An 18,583-nucleotide genomic window follows, 5' to 3' on the forward strand; every position below is an offset into this window, starting at 1 on the left:
ATATAAGATAGGTATATAGACAGATAGATATAAATATATAGATATAGATATAGATAAAGTAAAGGAGTTTATACGTTCTTTATAAGATGATTAAGAATCCGGATCGTATAGATAGATAAATAGATATGATTATGTAGATATATATATATATATATATATATATATATATATATATATATATATATATATATATATATATATATATATATATATAAAGTAAAGGAATTCATACGTTCTTTATAAGATGATTAAGAATCCGGATCGTATAGATAGATAGATAGATAGATATGAATATATAGATTTTTTTTTGTCGCTGTCTCCCGCGTTTGCGAGGTAGCGCCAGGAGACGAAAGAAATGGCCCAACCCACCCCCATACACATGTATGTACATACGTCCACACACGCAAATATACATACCTGCACAGCTTTCCATGGTTCACCCCAGACGCTTCACATGCCCTGATTCAATCCACTGACAGCACGTCAACCCCGGTATACCACATCGCTCCAATTTACTCTATTCCTTGCCCTCCTTTCACCCTCCTGCATGTTCAGGCCTCGATCACACAAAATCTTTTTCACTCCATCTTTCCACCTCCAATTTGGTCTCCCTCTTCTTCTCGTTCCCTCCACCTCCGACACATATATCCTCTTCGTCAATCTTTCCTCACTCATTCTCTCCATGTGCCCAAGCCATTTCAAAACACCCTCTTCTGCTCTCTCAACCACGCTCTTTTTATTTCCACACATCTCTCTTACCCTTACGTTACTCACTCGATCAAACCACCTCACATCACACATTGTCCTCAAACATCTCATTTCCAGCACATCCATCCTCCTGCGCACAACTCTATCCATAGCCCACGCCTCGCAACCATACAACATTGTTGGAACCACTATTCCTTCAAACATACCCATTTTTGCTTTCCGAGATAATGTTCTCGACTTCCACACATTCTTCAAGGCCCCCAGAATTTTCGCCCCCTCCCCCACCCTATGATCCACTTCCGCTTCCATGGTTCCATCCGCTGCCAGATCCACTCCCAGATATCTAAAACACTTCACTTCCTCCAGTTTTTCTCCATTCAAACTCACCTCCCAATTGACTTGACCCTCAACCCTACTGTACCTAATAACCTTGCTCTTATTCACATTTACTCTTAACTTTCTTCTTTCACATACTTTACCAAACTCAGTCACCAGCTTCTGCTGTTTCTCACATGAATCAGATATAGATATAGATATAGATATAAAGTAAAGGAATTCCTACGTTCTTTATAAGGTGATTAAGAATCCGGATGGTAGTCTAGAACGCCACCATACCAAAACACACGTTGTCTCTTCGGTGGCGTGCTCCTGTAACGCAGTGATGGCTGACAAAAAGGAGAGTAAAAGAGAGATAAAAGTTCTTCTGAAGGAGTTTAAGAAGGACAGAATTGCCAATGCAAACGTCATCATCGATATATTTCAACGCCTTGAGGTAAGGAGACGCACACGTGAGAAATGTCGACTTGGGAAAAAAATAATATCTGATCTATTTCACACGCTATCATTCCTGGAAGCTGATGTAGGACTTGAGACCAGGATTCATTCCATCATTAAGATGTGGGCAAAGACTCTTCATCTTTAGTATAGTGTTGTAGGCATATAGGGAATATGGTGACTTGAAAATAGGCGACTTTCTGTTTGCCGAACCCTTATTAGATTCAGAGCCAGAGGCGCTGATCACTCCAGCCCCGGAGACTCCATTTTGGTTGATCATTCTCTGCCGTGTCTTTTAATAAATAGTTATGGAGGGAAGTGGTGTCATTGGATTCAAAACAGTGTAGAGTGTTTTTATAAGTTTTTACCTGTGGCACCTCCACAAGGTGAAGTTCCCACACAGTGGATAGGGCTTTAAAATAGAGGGAAATTGTGGGTTAAAATCACTCCACCCGGTGTTATACGTTAGAAATGACTTTGGTGTCCCCAACATCGTTTGCAAATTTGTTTATCCATAGCTTAGCAATGGCTAATATCCATTATTATTGAGAAGGTAGACTCCCCTGGGCAGCACTGTGTCCATCATTTTTAAAAGGTAAATATGACAGGACAGGATTTGCAACCATGTTGGATGAGTTGAGATATAAAAGGGATCTAATTACCGCACAAAAGAATCTGTCCCGCTCAGAGTCAGATTCAAATAATGTTAGACTGTTTCCTCCTGGAACCTAGTGATACATGGTACTGTGCAGAGGAATGTGTCTCCTAAATACATAAAGAAATTATCCATTACTATACCAAACATGTCATCTGTAGCATTTAAATAGGCAAGTTATCCATTTGTTTTATATTCATTGGTATTTTTTTTAGCTTAATTAACCCTACACTTTCCTTTCCTGTAAAAGCCCTACTAGTTATCAGGTCATTTATTATCATATGGTAAGAAACATTGGTCATATCCCAAAACCTACATACACAATTCCTTTTTATACACCAAACAAAGATTTCATAAGAGTAGAGCGAAAATTCCAAAGCTAGTGCATGCTTGTTCTCTTTCTGATAAATTATCCCTTACCCTATGTTACTGAAGATTTCCATATAGATAATAGTATTTTATCAGCTTACCCTTGTATCGAAACGAGCTGTGGATATTGAGATTTTGTTCTACAATGCAAGTATATTGTTTAGAAATGCAGTGATAGATGCAGTGTGATTTGTGCATTATACTTTATTTTGCATTATTAGGTAAGGCATTAATGATTAGGGTTATGAACATCAGAAATGTGGGCTCATTTGATATAAAAGTTCATGAAGCATATGTAAAAAATCAACAGAGCTCATGCAAACTGCAGTAGTTGAGATTTATCTTACTGTCCAGTATCCTAGTTAAAATGTAGCATAGCACCCTTGCACTACTCCCGATGAACATTTACAAACAGGTAACAAACCAAGTAGCCAGTCACTCCAATACCCAACCTCTCTTAAGGAGCCATTCCATGTAATCCAGGAGCATACCATTTTAAAGTTGTTAAATTTTAGCCACTAAGGAAGGTTATGTGAGGTTTATATAGGTTTTGCTCATTTATTAAGTGTTTTTATGGCTATGGATTGTTTAACCCCACATTTTCCATATTGTACATAATGCACATAACCCTGGTGTTATACCGGGATTGATGTGCTGTCAATGTATTGAACCAAGGCATGTGAAGCATGTGGGGGTAAACCATGGAAAGGTCTGTGGGGCCTGGATGTGGATAGGAAGCTATGGTTTTGGTGCATTATACGTGACATCTAGAAACTGAATGTGAATGAATGGGGCCTTTTTTGCATGTTTACCTGGCGCTGCCTTGCTGAAGCAGGGAATAGTGATGCTGTTTTCCTGTGGGATGGGATAGCACCAGGAATGGATGAAGGCAAGCAAGTACAAATATGTACATGTGTATGTATGTAATGTCTGCATATGTGTATGTAGACATTTATATCTTCTTTGTAGAGGTTTTCAGAAAAGAAGAGAGAATGTCGGGGTGAAGAGAATGGTGAGAGTAAGTGAGCTTGGGAAGGAGACTTGTGTGAGGAAGTACCAGGAGAGGTTGAGTACAGAATGGAAAAAGGTGAGAACAAAGGAGGTAAGGGGAGTGGGGAAAGAATGGGATGTATTTAGGGAAGCAGTGATGGCTTGCGCAAAAGATGCTTGTGGCATGAGAAGCGTGGGAGGTGGGCAGATTAGAAAGGGTAGTGAGTGGTGGGATGAAGAAGTAAGATTATTAGTGAAAGAGAAGAGAGAGGCATTTGGACGATTTTTGCAGGGAAATAATGCAAATGAGTGGGAGATGTATAAAAGAAAGAGGCAGGAGGTCAAGAGAAAGGTGCAAGAGGTGAAAAAGAGGGCAAATGAGAGATGGGGTGAGAGAGTATCATTAAATTTTAGGGAGAATAAAAAGATCTTTTGGAAGGAGGTAAATAAAGTGCATAAGACAAGGGAACAAATGGGAACTTCAGTGAGGGGGGCTAATGGGGAGGTGATAACAAGTAATGGTGATGTGAGAAGGAGATGGAGTGAATATTTTGAAGGTTTGCTGAATGTGTTTGATGATAGAGTGGCAGATATAGGGTGTTTTGGTCGAGGTGGTGTGCAAAGTGAGAGGGTCAGGGAAAATGATTTGGTAGACAGAGAAGAGGTAGTAAAAGCTTTGCGGAAGATGAAAGCCGGCAAGGCAGCAGGTTTGGATGGTATTGCAGTGAAATTTCTTAAAAAAGAGGGTGACTGTATTGTTGACTGGTTGGTAAGGCTATTTAATGTATGTATGATTCATGTTGGGGATGAGAGAGCTTGGGAAGTGAGTCAGTTGTTGTTCGCTGATGATACAGCGCTGGTGGCTGATTCATGTGAGAAACTGCAGAAGCTGGTGACTGAGTTTGGTAAAGTGTGTGGAAGAAGAAAGTTGAGAGTAAATGTGAATAAGAGCAAGGTTATTAGGTACAGTAGGGGTGAGGGTCAAGTCAATTGGGAGGTGAGTTTGAATGGAGAAAAACTGGAGGAAGTGAAGTGTTTTAGATATCTGGGAGTGGATCTGTCAGCGGATGGAACCATGGAAGCGGAAGTGGATCATAGGGTGGGGGAGGGGGCGAAAATTTTGGGAGCCTTGAAAAATGTGTGGAAGTCGAGAACATTATCTCGGAAAGCAAAAATGGGTATGTTTGAGGGAATAGTGGTTCCAACAATGTTGTATGGTTGCGAGGCGTGGGCTATGGATAGAGATGTGCGCAGGAGGATGGATGTGCTGGAAATGAGATGTTTGAGGACAATGTGTGGTGTGAGGTGGTTTGATCGAGTAAGTAACGTAAGGGTAAGAGAGATGTGTGGAAATAAAAAGAGCGTGGTTGAGAGAGCAGAAGAGGGTGTTTTGAAATGGTTTGGGCACATGGAGAGAATGAGTGAGGAGAGATTGACCAAGAGGATATATGTGTCGGAGGTGGAGGGAACGAGGAGAAGAGGGAGACCAAATTGGAGGTGGAAAGATGGAGTGAAAAAGATTTTGTGTGATCGGGGCCTGAACATGCAGGAGGGTGAAAGGAGGGCAAGAAATAGAGTGAATTGGAGTCATGTGGTATACAGGGGTTGACGTGCTGTCAGTGGATTGAAGCAAGGCATGTGAAGCGTCTGGGGTAAACCATGGAAAGCTGTGTAGGTATGTATATTTGCGTGTGTGGACGTGTGTATGTACATGTGTATGGGGGGGGGGTTGGGCCATTTCTTTCGTCTGTTTCCTTGCGCTACCTCGCAAACGCGGGAGACAGCGACAAAGTATAAAAAAAAAAAAATGATTCATGGTGAGGTGCCTGAGGATTGGCGGAATGCATGCATAGTGCCATTGTACAAAGGCAAAGGGGATAAGAGTGAGTGCTCAGATTACAGAGGTATAAGTTTGTTGAGTATTTCTGGTAAATTATATGGGAGGGTATTGATTGAGAGGGTGAAGGCATGTACAGAGCATCAGATTGGGGAAGAGCAGTGTGGTTTCAGAAGTGGTAGAGGATGTGTGGATCAGGTGTTTGCTTTGAAGAATGTATGTGAGAAATACTTAGAAAAGCAAATGGATTTGTATATAGCATTTATGGATCTGGAGAAGGCATATGATAGAGTTGATAGAGATGCTCTGTGGAAGGTATTAAGAATATATGGTGTGGGAGGCAAGTTGTTAGAAGCAGTGAAAAGTTTTTATGGAGGATGTAAGGCATGTGTACGTCTAGGAAGACAGGAAAGTGATTGGTTTTCAGTAAATGTAGGTTTGCGGCAGGGGTGTGTGATGTCTCCATGGTTGTTTAATTTGTTTATGGATTGGATTGTTAGGGAGGTGAATGCAAGAGTTTTGGAAAGAGGGGCATGTATACAGTCTGTTGTGGATGAGAGAGCTTGGGAAGTAAGTCAGTTGTTGTTCGCTGATGATACAGCGCTGGTGGCTGATTCATATGAGAAACTGCAGAAGCTGGTGACTGAGTTTGGTAAAGTGTGTGAAAGAAGAAAGTTGAGAGTGAATGTGAATAAGAGCAAGGTTATTAGGTACAGTAGGGTTGAGGGTCAAGTCAAATGGGAGGTAAGTTTGAATGGAGAAAAACTGGAGGAAGTAAAGTGTTTTAGATAGCTGGGAGTGGACCTGGCAGCGGATGGAACCATGGAAGCAGAAGTGAATCATAGGGTGGGGGAGGGGGGCGAAAAATCTGGGAGCCTTGATGAATGTGTGGAAGTCGAGAACATTATCTCGGAAAGCAAAAATGGGTATGTTTGAAGGAATATTGGTTCCAACAATGTTGTATGGTTGTGAGGCGTGGGCTATGGATAGAGTTGTGCAGAGGAGGGTGGATGTGCTGGAAATGAGATGTTTGAGGACAATATGTGATGTAAGGTAGTTTGATCGAGTAAGTAAAAATAGGGTAAGAGAGATGTGTGGTAACAAAAAGGGTGTGGTTGAGGGAGCAGAAGAGGGTGTTTTGAAATGGTTTGGTCACATGGAGAGAATGAGTGAGGAAAGATTGACCAAGAGGATATATGTGTCAGAGGTGGAGGGAACGAGGAGAAGTGGGAGACCAAATTGGAGGTGGAAAGATGAAGTGAAAAAGAGTTTGAGTGATCAGGTCCTGAACATGCAGGAGGGTGAAAGGCGTGCAAGGAATAGAGTGAATTGGAACGATGTGGTATACTGGAGTCGACATGCTGTCAATGGATTGAACCAGGGCATGTGAAGCGTCTGGGGTAAACCATGGAAAGTTATGTGGGGCCTAGATGTGGAAAGGGAGCTGTGGTTTTGGTGCATCATTACATGACAGCTAGAGACTGAGTGTGAACGAATGTGGCCATTGTTGTCTTTCCTAGCACTACCTCGCACGCATGAGGGGGGAGGGGGTTGTTATTCCATGTGTGGCGAGGTGGCGATGGGAATGAATAAAGGCATACAGAATGAATTATGTACATGTGTATATATGTATATGTCTGTGTGCGTATATATATGTACACATTGAGATGTATGGGTATGTATATTTGCGTGTGTGGACGTGTATGTATATACTTGTGTGTGGGGGTGGGTTGGGCCATTCTTTCACCTGTTTCCTCACGCTCAGTCTCTAGCTGCCATGTAATAATGCACCAAAACCACAGCTCCCTTTCCACATCCAGGCCCCACAGAACTTTCCATGGTTTACCCCAGACGCTTCACATGCCCTGATTCAATCCATTGACAGCACGTCGACCCCGGTATACCACATCATTCCAATTCACTCTATTCCTTGCACACCTTTCACCCTCCTGCATGTTTAGGTCCCGATCACTCAAAATCTTTTTCACTCCATCTTTCCACCTCCAATTTGGTCTCCCACTTCTCCTCGTTCCCCCCACCTCTGACACATATATCCTCTTGGTCAATCTTTCCTCACTCATTCTCTCCATGTGACCAAATCATTTCAAAACACCCTCTTCTGCTCTCTCAACCACGCTCTTTTTATTTCCACACATCTGTCTTACCCTTACATTACTTACTCGATCAAACCACCTCACACCACATATTGTCCTCAAACATCTCATTTCCAGCAAGTCCACCCACCTGCGCACCACTCTATCCATAGTGCACGCCTCGCAACCATACAACATTGTTGGAACCACTATTCCTTCAAACATACCCATTTTTGCTTTCCGAGATAATGTTCTCGACTTCCAAACATTCTTCAAGGCTCCTAGAATTTTCGCCCCCTCCCCCACCCTATGATTAACTTCTGCTTCCATGGTTCCATCCGCTGCCAGATCCACTCCCAGATATCTAAAACACTTTACTTCCTCCAGTTTTTCTCCATTCAAACTTACCTCCCAATTGACTTGACCCTCAACCCTACTGTACCTAATAACCTTGCTCTTATTCACATTTACTCTTAACTTTCTTCTTTCGCACACTTTACCAAACTCAGTCACCAGCTTCTGCAGTTTCTCACATGAATCAGCCACCAGCACTGTATCATCAGCAAACAACAACTGACTCACTTCCCAAGCTCTCTCATCCACAACAGACTTCATACTTGCCCCTCTTTCCAAAACTCTTACATTCACCTCCCTAACAACCTTATCCATAAACAAATTAAACAACCATGGAGACATCACACACCCCTGCCGCAAACCTATATTCACTGAGAACCTATCACTTTCCTCTCTTCCTACACATACACATGCCTTACATCCTCGATAAAAACTTTTCACTGCTTCTAACAACTTGCCTCCCACACCATATACTCTTAATACCTTCCACAGAGTATCTCTATCAACTCTGTCATATGCCTTCTCCAGATACATAAATGCTACATACAAATCTATTTGCTTTTCTAAGTATTTCTCACATACATTCTTCAAAGCAAACACCTGATCCACACATCGTCTACCACTTCTGAAACCACACTGCTCATCCCCAATCTGATGCTCTGTACATGCCTTCACCCTCTCAATCAATACCCTCCCATATAATTTACCACGAATACTCAACAAACTTATACCTCTGTAATATGAGCACTCACTCTTATCCCCTTTTCCTTTGTACAATGGCACTATGCAAACATTCCACCAATCCTCAGGCACCTCACCATGAATCATACATACATTAAACAACCTTACCAACCAGTCAACAATACAGTCACCCCCTTTTTTAATAAATTCCCCTGCAATACCATCCAAACCCGCTGCCTTGCCGGCTTTCATCTTCCGCATAGCTTTTACTACGTCTTCTGTGTTTACCAAATCATTTTCCCTAACCCTCTCACTTTGCACACCACCTCGACCAAAGCACCCTATATCTGCCACTCTATCATCAAACACATTCAACAAACCTTCAAAATACTCACTACATCTCCTTCTCACATCACCACTACTTGATATCACCTCCCCACTAGCCTACCTCACTGAAGTTCCCATTTGCTCCCTTGTCTTACGCACGTTATTTACCTCCTTCCAAAACATCTTTTTATTCTCCCTAAAATTTAATGATACTCTCTCACCCCAACTCTCATTTGCCCTCTTTTTCACCTCTTGCACCTTTCTCTTGACCTCCTGCCTCTTTCTTTTATACATCTCCCACTCATTTGCATTTTTTTCCCTGCAAAAATCATCCAGATTCCTCTCTCTTCTCTTTCACTCATAATCTTACTTCTTCATCCCACCACTCACTACCCTTTCTAATCAACCCACCTTCCACGCTTCTCATGCCACAAGCATCTTTTGCGCAAGCCATCACTGCTTCCCGAAATACATCCCATTCCTCCCCCACTCCCCTTACCTCCTTTGTTCTCACCTTTTTCCATTCTGTACTCAATCTCTCCTGGTACTTCCTCACACAAGGGGATAGGGGAGAAAGAATACTACCCAAACATACCTCACATGTCGTAGAAGGCGACTAAAGGGGATGGGAGTTGGGGCTAGAAACCCTCCCCTCCTTGTAATTTAACTCTTTAAACAGGGGAGCAGAAGAAGGAGTCACGCGGGGAGTGCTCATCCTCCTCGAAGGCTCAGATTGGGGTGTCTAAATGTGTGTGGATGTGACCAAGATGAGAAAAATGGAGAGATAGGTAGTATGTTTGAGGAAAGGAACCTGGATGTTTTGGCTCTGAGTGAAACGAAGCTCAAGGGTAAAGGGGAAGAGTGGTTTGGGAATGTCTTGGGAGTAAAGTCAGGGGTTAGTGAGAGGACAAGAGCAAGAGAAGGAGTAGCACTACTCCTGAAACAGGAGTGGTGTGAGTATGTGACAGAGTGTAAGAAAGTAAACTCTAGATTGTTATGGGTAAAAGTAAAAGTGGATGGAAAGAGATGGGTGATTATTGGTGCATATGCACCTGGGCATGAGAAGAAAGATCATGAGAGGCAAGTGTTTTGGGAGCAGCTGAGTGAGTGTATTAGTAGTTTTGATGCTCGAGACCGGGTTATAGTGATGGGTGATTTGAATGCAAAGGTGGGTAATGTGGCAGTTAAAGGAATAATTGGTGTACATGGGGTGTTCAGTGTTGTAAATGGAAATGGTGGAGAGCTTATAGTTTTATGTGCTGAAAAAGGACTGATGATTGGGAATACCTGTTTTAAAAAGAGAGCTATACATAAGTATATGTATGTAAGTAGGAGAGATGGCTAGAGAGCGTTACTGGATTACGTGTTAATTGATAGGCGCGCGAAAGAGAGACTTGCGCTACCTTGCTAACACAGAAGACAGCGACAAAGTATAATAATAATGATTATATATATATATATGTGTGTGTGTGTGTGTGGATAGGCCATTCTTCATCTGTTTCCTGGTGCTGTCTTGCTGATGCTGGAAACAGTGATTATGTATGATATATAGATAAATAGATACATAACCCCTATTACCATTGCCTTCTTTAATGTTGTTCAATAACATGTAACACTGCACATGTTATTGTGTTTCTAAAAACTGGTTAGGTATTGCAGGACAAAATAACTCAAATTCCAAAGCTAGTTTCAATTCAAGTTGAAACTGATACATATTACCTTCAGAGGTGGTAATGGGGTAGTAAAGGAAAAGATGATTCCTTTGTCATCCAAAGAAGTTGGAAGAGCCACCCCATTTGATTCATAAAGTAACCCTTATGCATTGAGGCCAGTGCTATTAACATAGTTGCCATGTATCCATATAGGGATGGACAGCCACCTTGTACTTTGACAGAAGTGTACTTGCCCCAGCTTAACAGTTGCAAAACAAATTTAGTGACATTCTACGGTTAGTTTCATGGTTTTCCATCAGTTATATAAATCCTTTACTTAAATGAATACAGTATCCAATACCTTGTTTTATTGCACCATTATGTCTATGATTACTGATGCTTCCATTGTTTGCTTTGAAAAGGCCCCAGTATCCCAGAACAAATATAACAAAAGATAGTATGTACAGTAATCCTTGGTTTTTCATTTCATAACAGCATCCCTTAGATTATATTAAGGTTTTAAGATAAGGTATACAAACATATTTTTGTAGGGTCCTTGTTTTATACTCCGAAAATTTTTTTGCTGTACAACTTCATTTAGTTTTTTAGTGTTCATTAATCACCATCTGTTTCATCATAGTTTAGCAGAAAAATCACTTGTGTGAACATATAACATTGTTTTCAGAGCAGTGAAACAAGGATAGTCACATCAGCCATTACTGGGATTCATCATATATTTACATACCTGCTGAATGAACAAAGCATCAGAATTCCAAAGAAAATAGAAGGTGAGAAACTCTGTTGCTGTTTCATATGAGTATAGAATTGTGGTATATTTTGCAGGAAAGTTGAAACAAGCAACTTAAGCAGCGTATTGCATGCCTCTTAAAGCATACTTTGTATATATGCTAAAAAAAGTAATGAAACGATGAACAAAATCAAAGAATTGACAAGAGAAAGTACAGGATGAAGAGACAAGTCCAGTGTGAGTATGAATTATTCCATAAGTTACTTGATAATACAGCAATGCGATACATTGTTTTATTGGACTAATTATATCATTAGACAGTCTAGAACAGTTTAAGTTGTTACTGGTGTAACAAAACATTTGCCACAGCAGTGCACTTGCACCTTTTCCTGTGAAAGGTAAAAGCCATATTTTACATGTAGTGCAACTGCTCTCCCCCAATCTGTTGCTCTGTACATGCCATCACCCTCTCAATCAGTACCCTCGTATATGATTTCCCAGGAATGCTCATTAGACTTATGCCTCTGTAGTTTGATCACTCACCTTTATCCCCTTTGCCTTTGTACAGTGGCACTATGCATGCATTCCGCCAATCCTCAGGTACTTCACCATGGGCCATGCATACATTGAATATCCTTACCAACCAGTCACCCCCTTTTTTAATTAATTGCACTGCAATACCCTCCAAACCCACCGTCTTGCTGGATTTCATCTTCCAATAGGCTTTCACCACCTCTTCTCTCTTTACCAAATCATTCTCTCTGACCCTCTCACTTTGCACACCACCCTGACCAAAACACCCCACATCTGGAACTCTGTCATCAAACACATTCAAAATATTCACTCCATCTCCTTCTCACTTCATCACTACCTGTTATTACCTCCCCACTTTCCCCCCTCCTCACTGATGTTCCCATTTGTTCACGTCTTACGCACATTATTTACCTCCTTCCAAAACATCATTTTTTTCTCCCTAAAATTTAATGATACTTTCTCACCCCAACTCTCTTTTGACCTCTTTTTCAACCCTTGCTCCTTTTTCTTGACCTCCTGCCACTTTCTTTTATATCTTCCCTACAAGTATCATCCTAACACCTCTCTGTTCTCTCTCACTAAGAGAGTATGTGAGCTTGGAAAGGAGACGTGTGAGGAAGTACCAGGAGAGATTGAGCGTAGAATGAAACAAATGCGTCCATTTGATAGAGTTACTATATTTATTATATAGAAGGTATGATGAGGAGAAAAGAGAAGTGTAATTTCTCTACATATATTCAAATAAGAAAGGGGAAAATTAGTTGATTGGAAATATCAGAATATTTCATGTAAGCTGCAGGTTATATATATAAAACTCATGCAAAGCAAGAGAGATCTACATTGAGATAAGTATTTAAGAATTAATATAGAATCAAGCAGGGTATGAGATAAAGCACAGTGTGATTGAATGCAAGCATATTGTGAGATGATGGAAGGGAGGAAGGATACAAGACAACATGATGTAATGCAGGGTGCACATTGTTATGAAAATGAAATGTGTGGTAGTTGCTTCAGGGAATTGGAAAATGAATGAAGAAAGTCAGATGGAATGTGGAATTGTGGGAAATGGAAGATATTTTAGAAGACATGTCTCAAGTAGATCAAGATGTAAAATATTACTGAATAGTGGTAAACTGGAGAATGGGCGTGTGTGCTAGTTGGATGTTATTGCAAGCTGACGAACACTAGATGGACAAGATGAAAGTGTTGTCAGAGATGAGGTTAGTATGATTTTTTTTATTTTTTATCATACTTTGTCACTGTCTCCTGCATTAGAGAGGTAGCGCAAGGAAACAGACGAAAGAATGGCCCAACCCACCCACATACACATGTATATACATATATGTCCACACACGCACATATACATACCTATACATCTCAACGTATACTTTATATGCATACACAGACATATCCATATATACACATGTACATAATTCATACTTGCTGCCTTTATTCATTCCCGTCGCCACCCAGCTACACATGAAATGACAACCTCCTGCCCCCACGTGCGCATGAGGTAGTGCTAGGAAAAGACAACGAAGGCCACATTCGTTCACACTCAGTCTCTAGTTGTCATGTATAATGCACCGAAACCACAGCTCCCTTTCCACATCCAGGCCCCACAAAACTTTCCATAGTTTACCCCAGACGCTTCACATACCCTGGTTCAATCCATTGACAGCACGTCGAACCCGGTATACAACATCGCTCCAATTCACTCTATTCCTTGCATGCTTTTCACCGTCCTGCATGTTCAGGCCACCAATTGTTCAAAATCTTTTTCACTCCATCTTTCTACTTCCAATTTGGTCTCCCACTTCTTGTTCCCTCCACTTCTGACACATATATTCTCTTTGTCAATATTTCTTCACTCATTCTCTCCATGTGACCAAACCATTTCAAAACACCCTCCTCTGCTCTCTTAACCACACTCTTTATTTCCACACATCTCTCTTACCCTATTATTACTTACTCGATCAAACCTCCTCACACCACATATTGTCCTCAAACATCTTATTCCAACACATCCACCCTCCTCCGCACAAGTCTATCTATAACCCACGCCTCGCAACCATATAACATTGTTGAAACCACTATTCCTTCAAACATACTCATTTTGCTTTTTGAGATAATGTGCTCGCCTTCCACACATTCTTCAACGCTCCCAGAACTTTCGCCCCCTCACCCACCCTGTGACTCACTTCCACTTCCATGGTTCCATCCGCTGCCAAATCCACTCCCAGATATCTAAAACACTTCACTTCCTCCAGTTTTTCTCCATTCAAACTTACCTCCCAATTGACTTGTTCCCTCAACCCTACTGTACCTAATAACCTTGCTCTTATTCACATTTACTTTCAGCTTTCTTCTTTCACACACTTTACCAAACTCAGTCACTAGCTTCTGCAGTTTCTCACCCAAATCAGCCACCAGCGCTGTATCATCAGCAAACAACAACTGACACCTCCCAAGCTCTCTCATCCAAAACAGACTGCATACTTGCCCCTCTTTCCAAAACTCTTGCATTCACCTCCCATGCAAGCCCATCCATAAACAAATTAAACAACCATGGAGACATCACGCACCCCTGCAGCAAACCAACATTCACTGAGAACCAATCACGTTCCTCTCTGCCTACTCATACACATGCCTTACGTCCTCGATAAAAACTTTTCACTGCTTCTAACAACTTGCCTCCCACACCATATATTCTTAATACCTTCCACAGAGCATCTCTATCAACTCTATCATATGCCTTCTACAAATCCATAGATGATACATACAAATCCATTTGCTTTTTTAAGTATTTCTCACATACATTTTTCAAAGCAAACACCTGATCCACACATCCTCTACCACTTCTGAAACCACACTGCTCTTCCCCAGTCTGATGCTGTATACATGCCTTCACCCTCTCAATCAATACCCTCCCATATAATTTCCCAGGAATACTCAACAAACTTATACCTCTGTAATTTGAGCAGTCACCTTTATCCCCTTTGCCTTTGTACAATGGCACTATGCATGCATTCTGCCAATCCTCAGACACCTCACCATGAGTCATACAACCATCAAATATCCTTACCAACCAGTCAACAACACAGTAACCTCCTGTTTTAATAGATTCCACTGCAATACCATCCAAACCTGCTGCCTTGCCGGCTTTCATCTTCCGCAAAGCTTTTACTACCTCTTCTCTGTTTACCAAATCATTCTCCCAAACCCTCCCATTTCGCACACCACCTCGACCAAAACACCCTGTATCTGCCGCTCTTTCATCTAACATATTCAACAAACCTTCAAAATACTCACACCATCTCCTTCTCACATCACCACTACTTGTTATCCCCTCCCTATTAGCCCCCTTCACCAATGTTCCCATTTGTTCTCTTGTCTTACGCACTTTATTTACCTCCTTCCAAAACATCTTTTTATTCTCCCTAGAATTTAATGATACTTTCTCACCCCAACTCTCATTTGCCACTATCATCTTTTGCGCAAGCCATCACTACTTCCCCACATTCATCCCATTCCTCCCACACTCCCTTTATGTCCTTTGCTCTCACCTTTTTCCATTCTACACTCAGTCTCTCCAGGTACTTCCTCACACAAGTCTCCTTCCCAAACTCACTCACTCTCACCACTCTCTTCACCCCAACATTCTCTCTTCTTTTCTGAAAACCTCTACAAATCTTCACCTTCGCCCCCACAAGATAATGATCAGACATCCCTCCAGTTGCTCCTCTCAGCACATTAACATCCAAAAGTCTCTCTTTCGTGTGCCTATCAATTAACACATAATCCAATAATGCTCTCTGGCCATCTCTCCTACTTACATACATATACTTATGTATATCTCTCATTTTAAGCCAGGTATTCCCAATCACCAATCCTTTTTCAGCACACATATCTACAAGCTCTTCACCATTTCCATTTACAACACTGAACACCCCATCTACACCATTTATTCCCTCAACTGCCACATTACTCGCCTTTGCATTCAAATCATCCACCACTATAACCCAGTCTCGTGCATCAAAACTACTAACACACTCAGCTGCTCCCAAAGCACTTGCCTCTCATAATCTTTCTTCTCATTCCCAGGTGCATATGCACCAATAATCACCCATCTCTCTCCATCCACTTTCAGTTTTACCCATATCAATCTAGAGTTTACTTTCTTACACTATCACATACTCCCTCCACCCCTGTTTCAGGAGTAGTGCTACTCCTTCCATTGCTCTTGTCCTCTCGCCAATCACCGACTTTCCACCCGAAACATTCCCAAACCACTCTTCCCCTTTACCCTTGAGCTTCGTTTCACTCAGAGCCAAAAAAAAAGTTAGTATGACATTATTATTGAAACTACAAAATATGTAAGAACTGATTTGGACACAGGAATTTGTGGAGAAATTATTTCAGTTTGGTCATCGTATCATTCTGTCATGGGACAGCTTTCATGAATAACATAGATGAAGAGATGTACCATGTTATTGTAAAACTGCATAGGAATATTATAAACTGAAATTAATGATTTTGAACTCCATAGGCAGAGTAGAAATTGCAAATGACAAATTCAATCGGTGGCTGCATGAAAGATATGAAGAAACACAAGGGAAGTTGCTCAGTCTCCTAAAGCATGAAGGTGAGATTCCTGTATTTGTTTGTGCTTTTATTTTCAGAGTATGATACATTTTGTGTTTGTTATGGCATGCCCGTTTATGTACAATATTGGATAAACAAGGAGTAAAATGGTGCATATCCTTTCCTTATATCTTCCATTGAACTACAAGTTAATTTTCTTGTATTTACATATCATTTTCAGACCTTTTAAAAAGAAATCTGATATATCCTCAAGAACTCATTAATTATATTAGAAATATCTTTTATGTCACCCCATACATTCTTCTCGACAATCTCTTGTCTTTCCCATATCAAACATCGTTTGGAAAAATTTCCAATACTGCCTAGTTGTGTTTTGTTGCTTATCTAAATGGACTGCTTTATGATGATTACTCAGTAAAGTCATATTTTCAGTTAGGCTATACACTTGTCTCAAATTATTTATTCATTTTTTCTTATGTGTATGTAAATGATTGTGTAATTAAGAATTTAGAGTAAGAATATGTTATTGCATTTGAGAATCGTGTGATTACATCTCTATTTTAGTTACAAAAAATTCAGAAATTTTAATTTTTGTATTACAGAACAGCCAGTACAGGAACTGGCACTGTGCTCAATAGTGAAGTTGATGCAGTCAGAAATACGACACCCATTGAAGAAGAATTCAAGTACTTACCAGTTCCCTGATTACAGACTCGAGGTCAGAAAATAAGAGTACACTGTACAAGGAAATGAAAGGGAGTCTTTGTATTCTGAAGGGAATAGTTGATTAAGTAAATGTTGGAGTAATGATGTGTCTGCTTGAAGTGAGAATGGAATAAGGCAGAATACCTGTAGTTGTTGATTTAAGAAAAGAGGGAAGATGGTATAAGAAAGTGCTGGAGGTAAGGTGATAGAACAGTGAGTGGGAGTGTTGAGTTTGAATGGATGGGCAGCATTTTGCAAGAACATTAATGCAAGTGGGGTCTGCCTCACTTACATGTGGGAAACATAGAGATAGGTATTTTTTCTTCATGTATGATCACTATTTCTCATGTAAGTGGGGTAGTGTCCAGGACAGATGACTGAGCCCTAGAGGGAAAATTCATCACTCACCTCCTTCCTCTGTTCCCTTTTTTTTTTTTGGAAAGTAATACAGGAAGGGAGGATTTCCAGCCACCCACTCCTGCCCCTTAGTCGCCTTCTACAAAATGCAGGGAATGTGTTGGAAATATTCTTTCTCCCCAGTCCCAAGGGATGATTGATAGGATTTTTTGTTTATGAAACACTTTTTTTATACTTTTCCTTAGTGTACCTTTTATGTCTTTTGTTTCTGCCTCTAACATGTGGACCACTGGCATTCTGACCACAAACATACAATCTCTCTGTGTCATATGTAACACTTGACAACACTTAACTCATGCAGCTTATTCTTTGCAACTCTACGTTTTCCTGCAGTTAACACTATGCCTTAGCCTTTCCTTTTGGCAAAATGGTAGGAGCAGAAGATAGAAGTAGTAGGTAGGAACATTAGATAGGAGCCTCTGCAAACACTGTGCTAGATTTGCCCTCTGCCAGTGGCCAGTTAAAATACTAAGTGCCTAAGCAAAATTAGGAACATTACCCATTTGCATTCCTTGCTTAACTTTCATAAAACTCAGTTTATACATTTTAATTTGGAACAGATCCATGTTGGCCTTTGTTTCTTTAGTTGTTGTTAGTCACATGAATTGATATGTTTCTCAACAACTCTTACTTGGATTTTTATTACATATGGCATCAGATACAGGTGCTCCAACATCATGGTGCCATTCTTATCAGAATTAACAGAGGAATCATATTTTGAAGGCTTTTTGACCTGATTACTGACACATTGATTTAGTAACATGTTTTATCTTTCTTTGTAACAGAGAGAGAGAGAGAGAGAGAGAGAGAGAGAGAGACTGAATTGGCATGTGTAAATAGATTGACTGTAATTGACCATATTTAAAGATAGTATTTTCAGAACTGTGGGGCCTGGATGTGGAAAGGGAGCTGTGGTTTTGGTGCATTATTACAGCTAGAGACTGAGTGTGAACGAATGGGGCCTTTGTTATCTTTTCCTAGCACTACCTCGCACACATGAGGGGGGAGGGGGTTGTTATTCCATGTGTGGCGAGGTGGCGATGGGAATAAATAAAGGCAGACAGTATGAATTATGTACATGTGTATATATGTATGTCTGTGTGTGTATATATATGCGTACATTGAGATGTATAG

The 18,583-nt window shown here is 40.8% G+C and overlaps 1 protein-coding gene across 2 annotated transcripts in view; it reads left to right on the plus strand.

Moving 5' to 3' along the window:
• The first annotated feature begins 1,312 nt into the window (after positions 1–1,312).
• Positions 1,313–18,583, plus strand: part of LOC139763182 (nucleolar complex protein 4 homolog A) — a 65,120-nt gene continuing 47,849 nt past the window's right edge. The window contains exons 1-4 of one of the 2 annotated variants that reach the window (XM_071688903.1): positions 1,313–1,480; positions 11,131–11,228; positions 16,272–16,367; positions 16,930–17,045. In XM_071688903.1, coding sequence (XP_071545004.1) covers positions 1,443–1,480; positions 11,131–11,228; positions 16,272–16,367; positions 16,930–17,045 — 348 coding nt within the window. In that variant the 5' untranslated portion in view covers positions 1,313–1,442. Of the gene's footprint in view, positions 1,481–11,125; positions 11,229–16,271; positions 16,368–16,929; positions 17,046–18,583 lie in introns of both variants that reach the window. The other variant, XM_071688902.1, reaches the window with a different exon arrangement.

Source organism: Panulirus ornatus, chromosome 46 (assembly GCF_036320965.1).
Source record: "Panulirus ornatus isolate Po-2019 chromosome 46, ASM3632096v1, whole genome shotgun sequence".
Taxonomy (NCBI): Eukaryota; Metazoa; Arthropoda; class Malacostraca; order Decapoda; family Palinuridae; genus Panulirus; species Panulirus ornatus.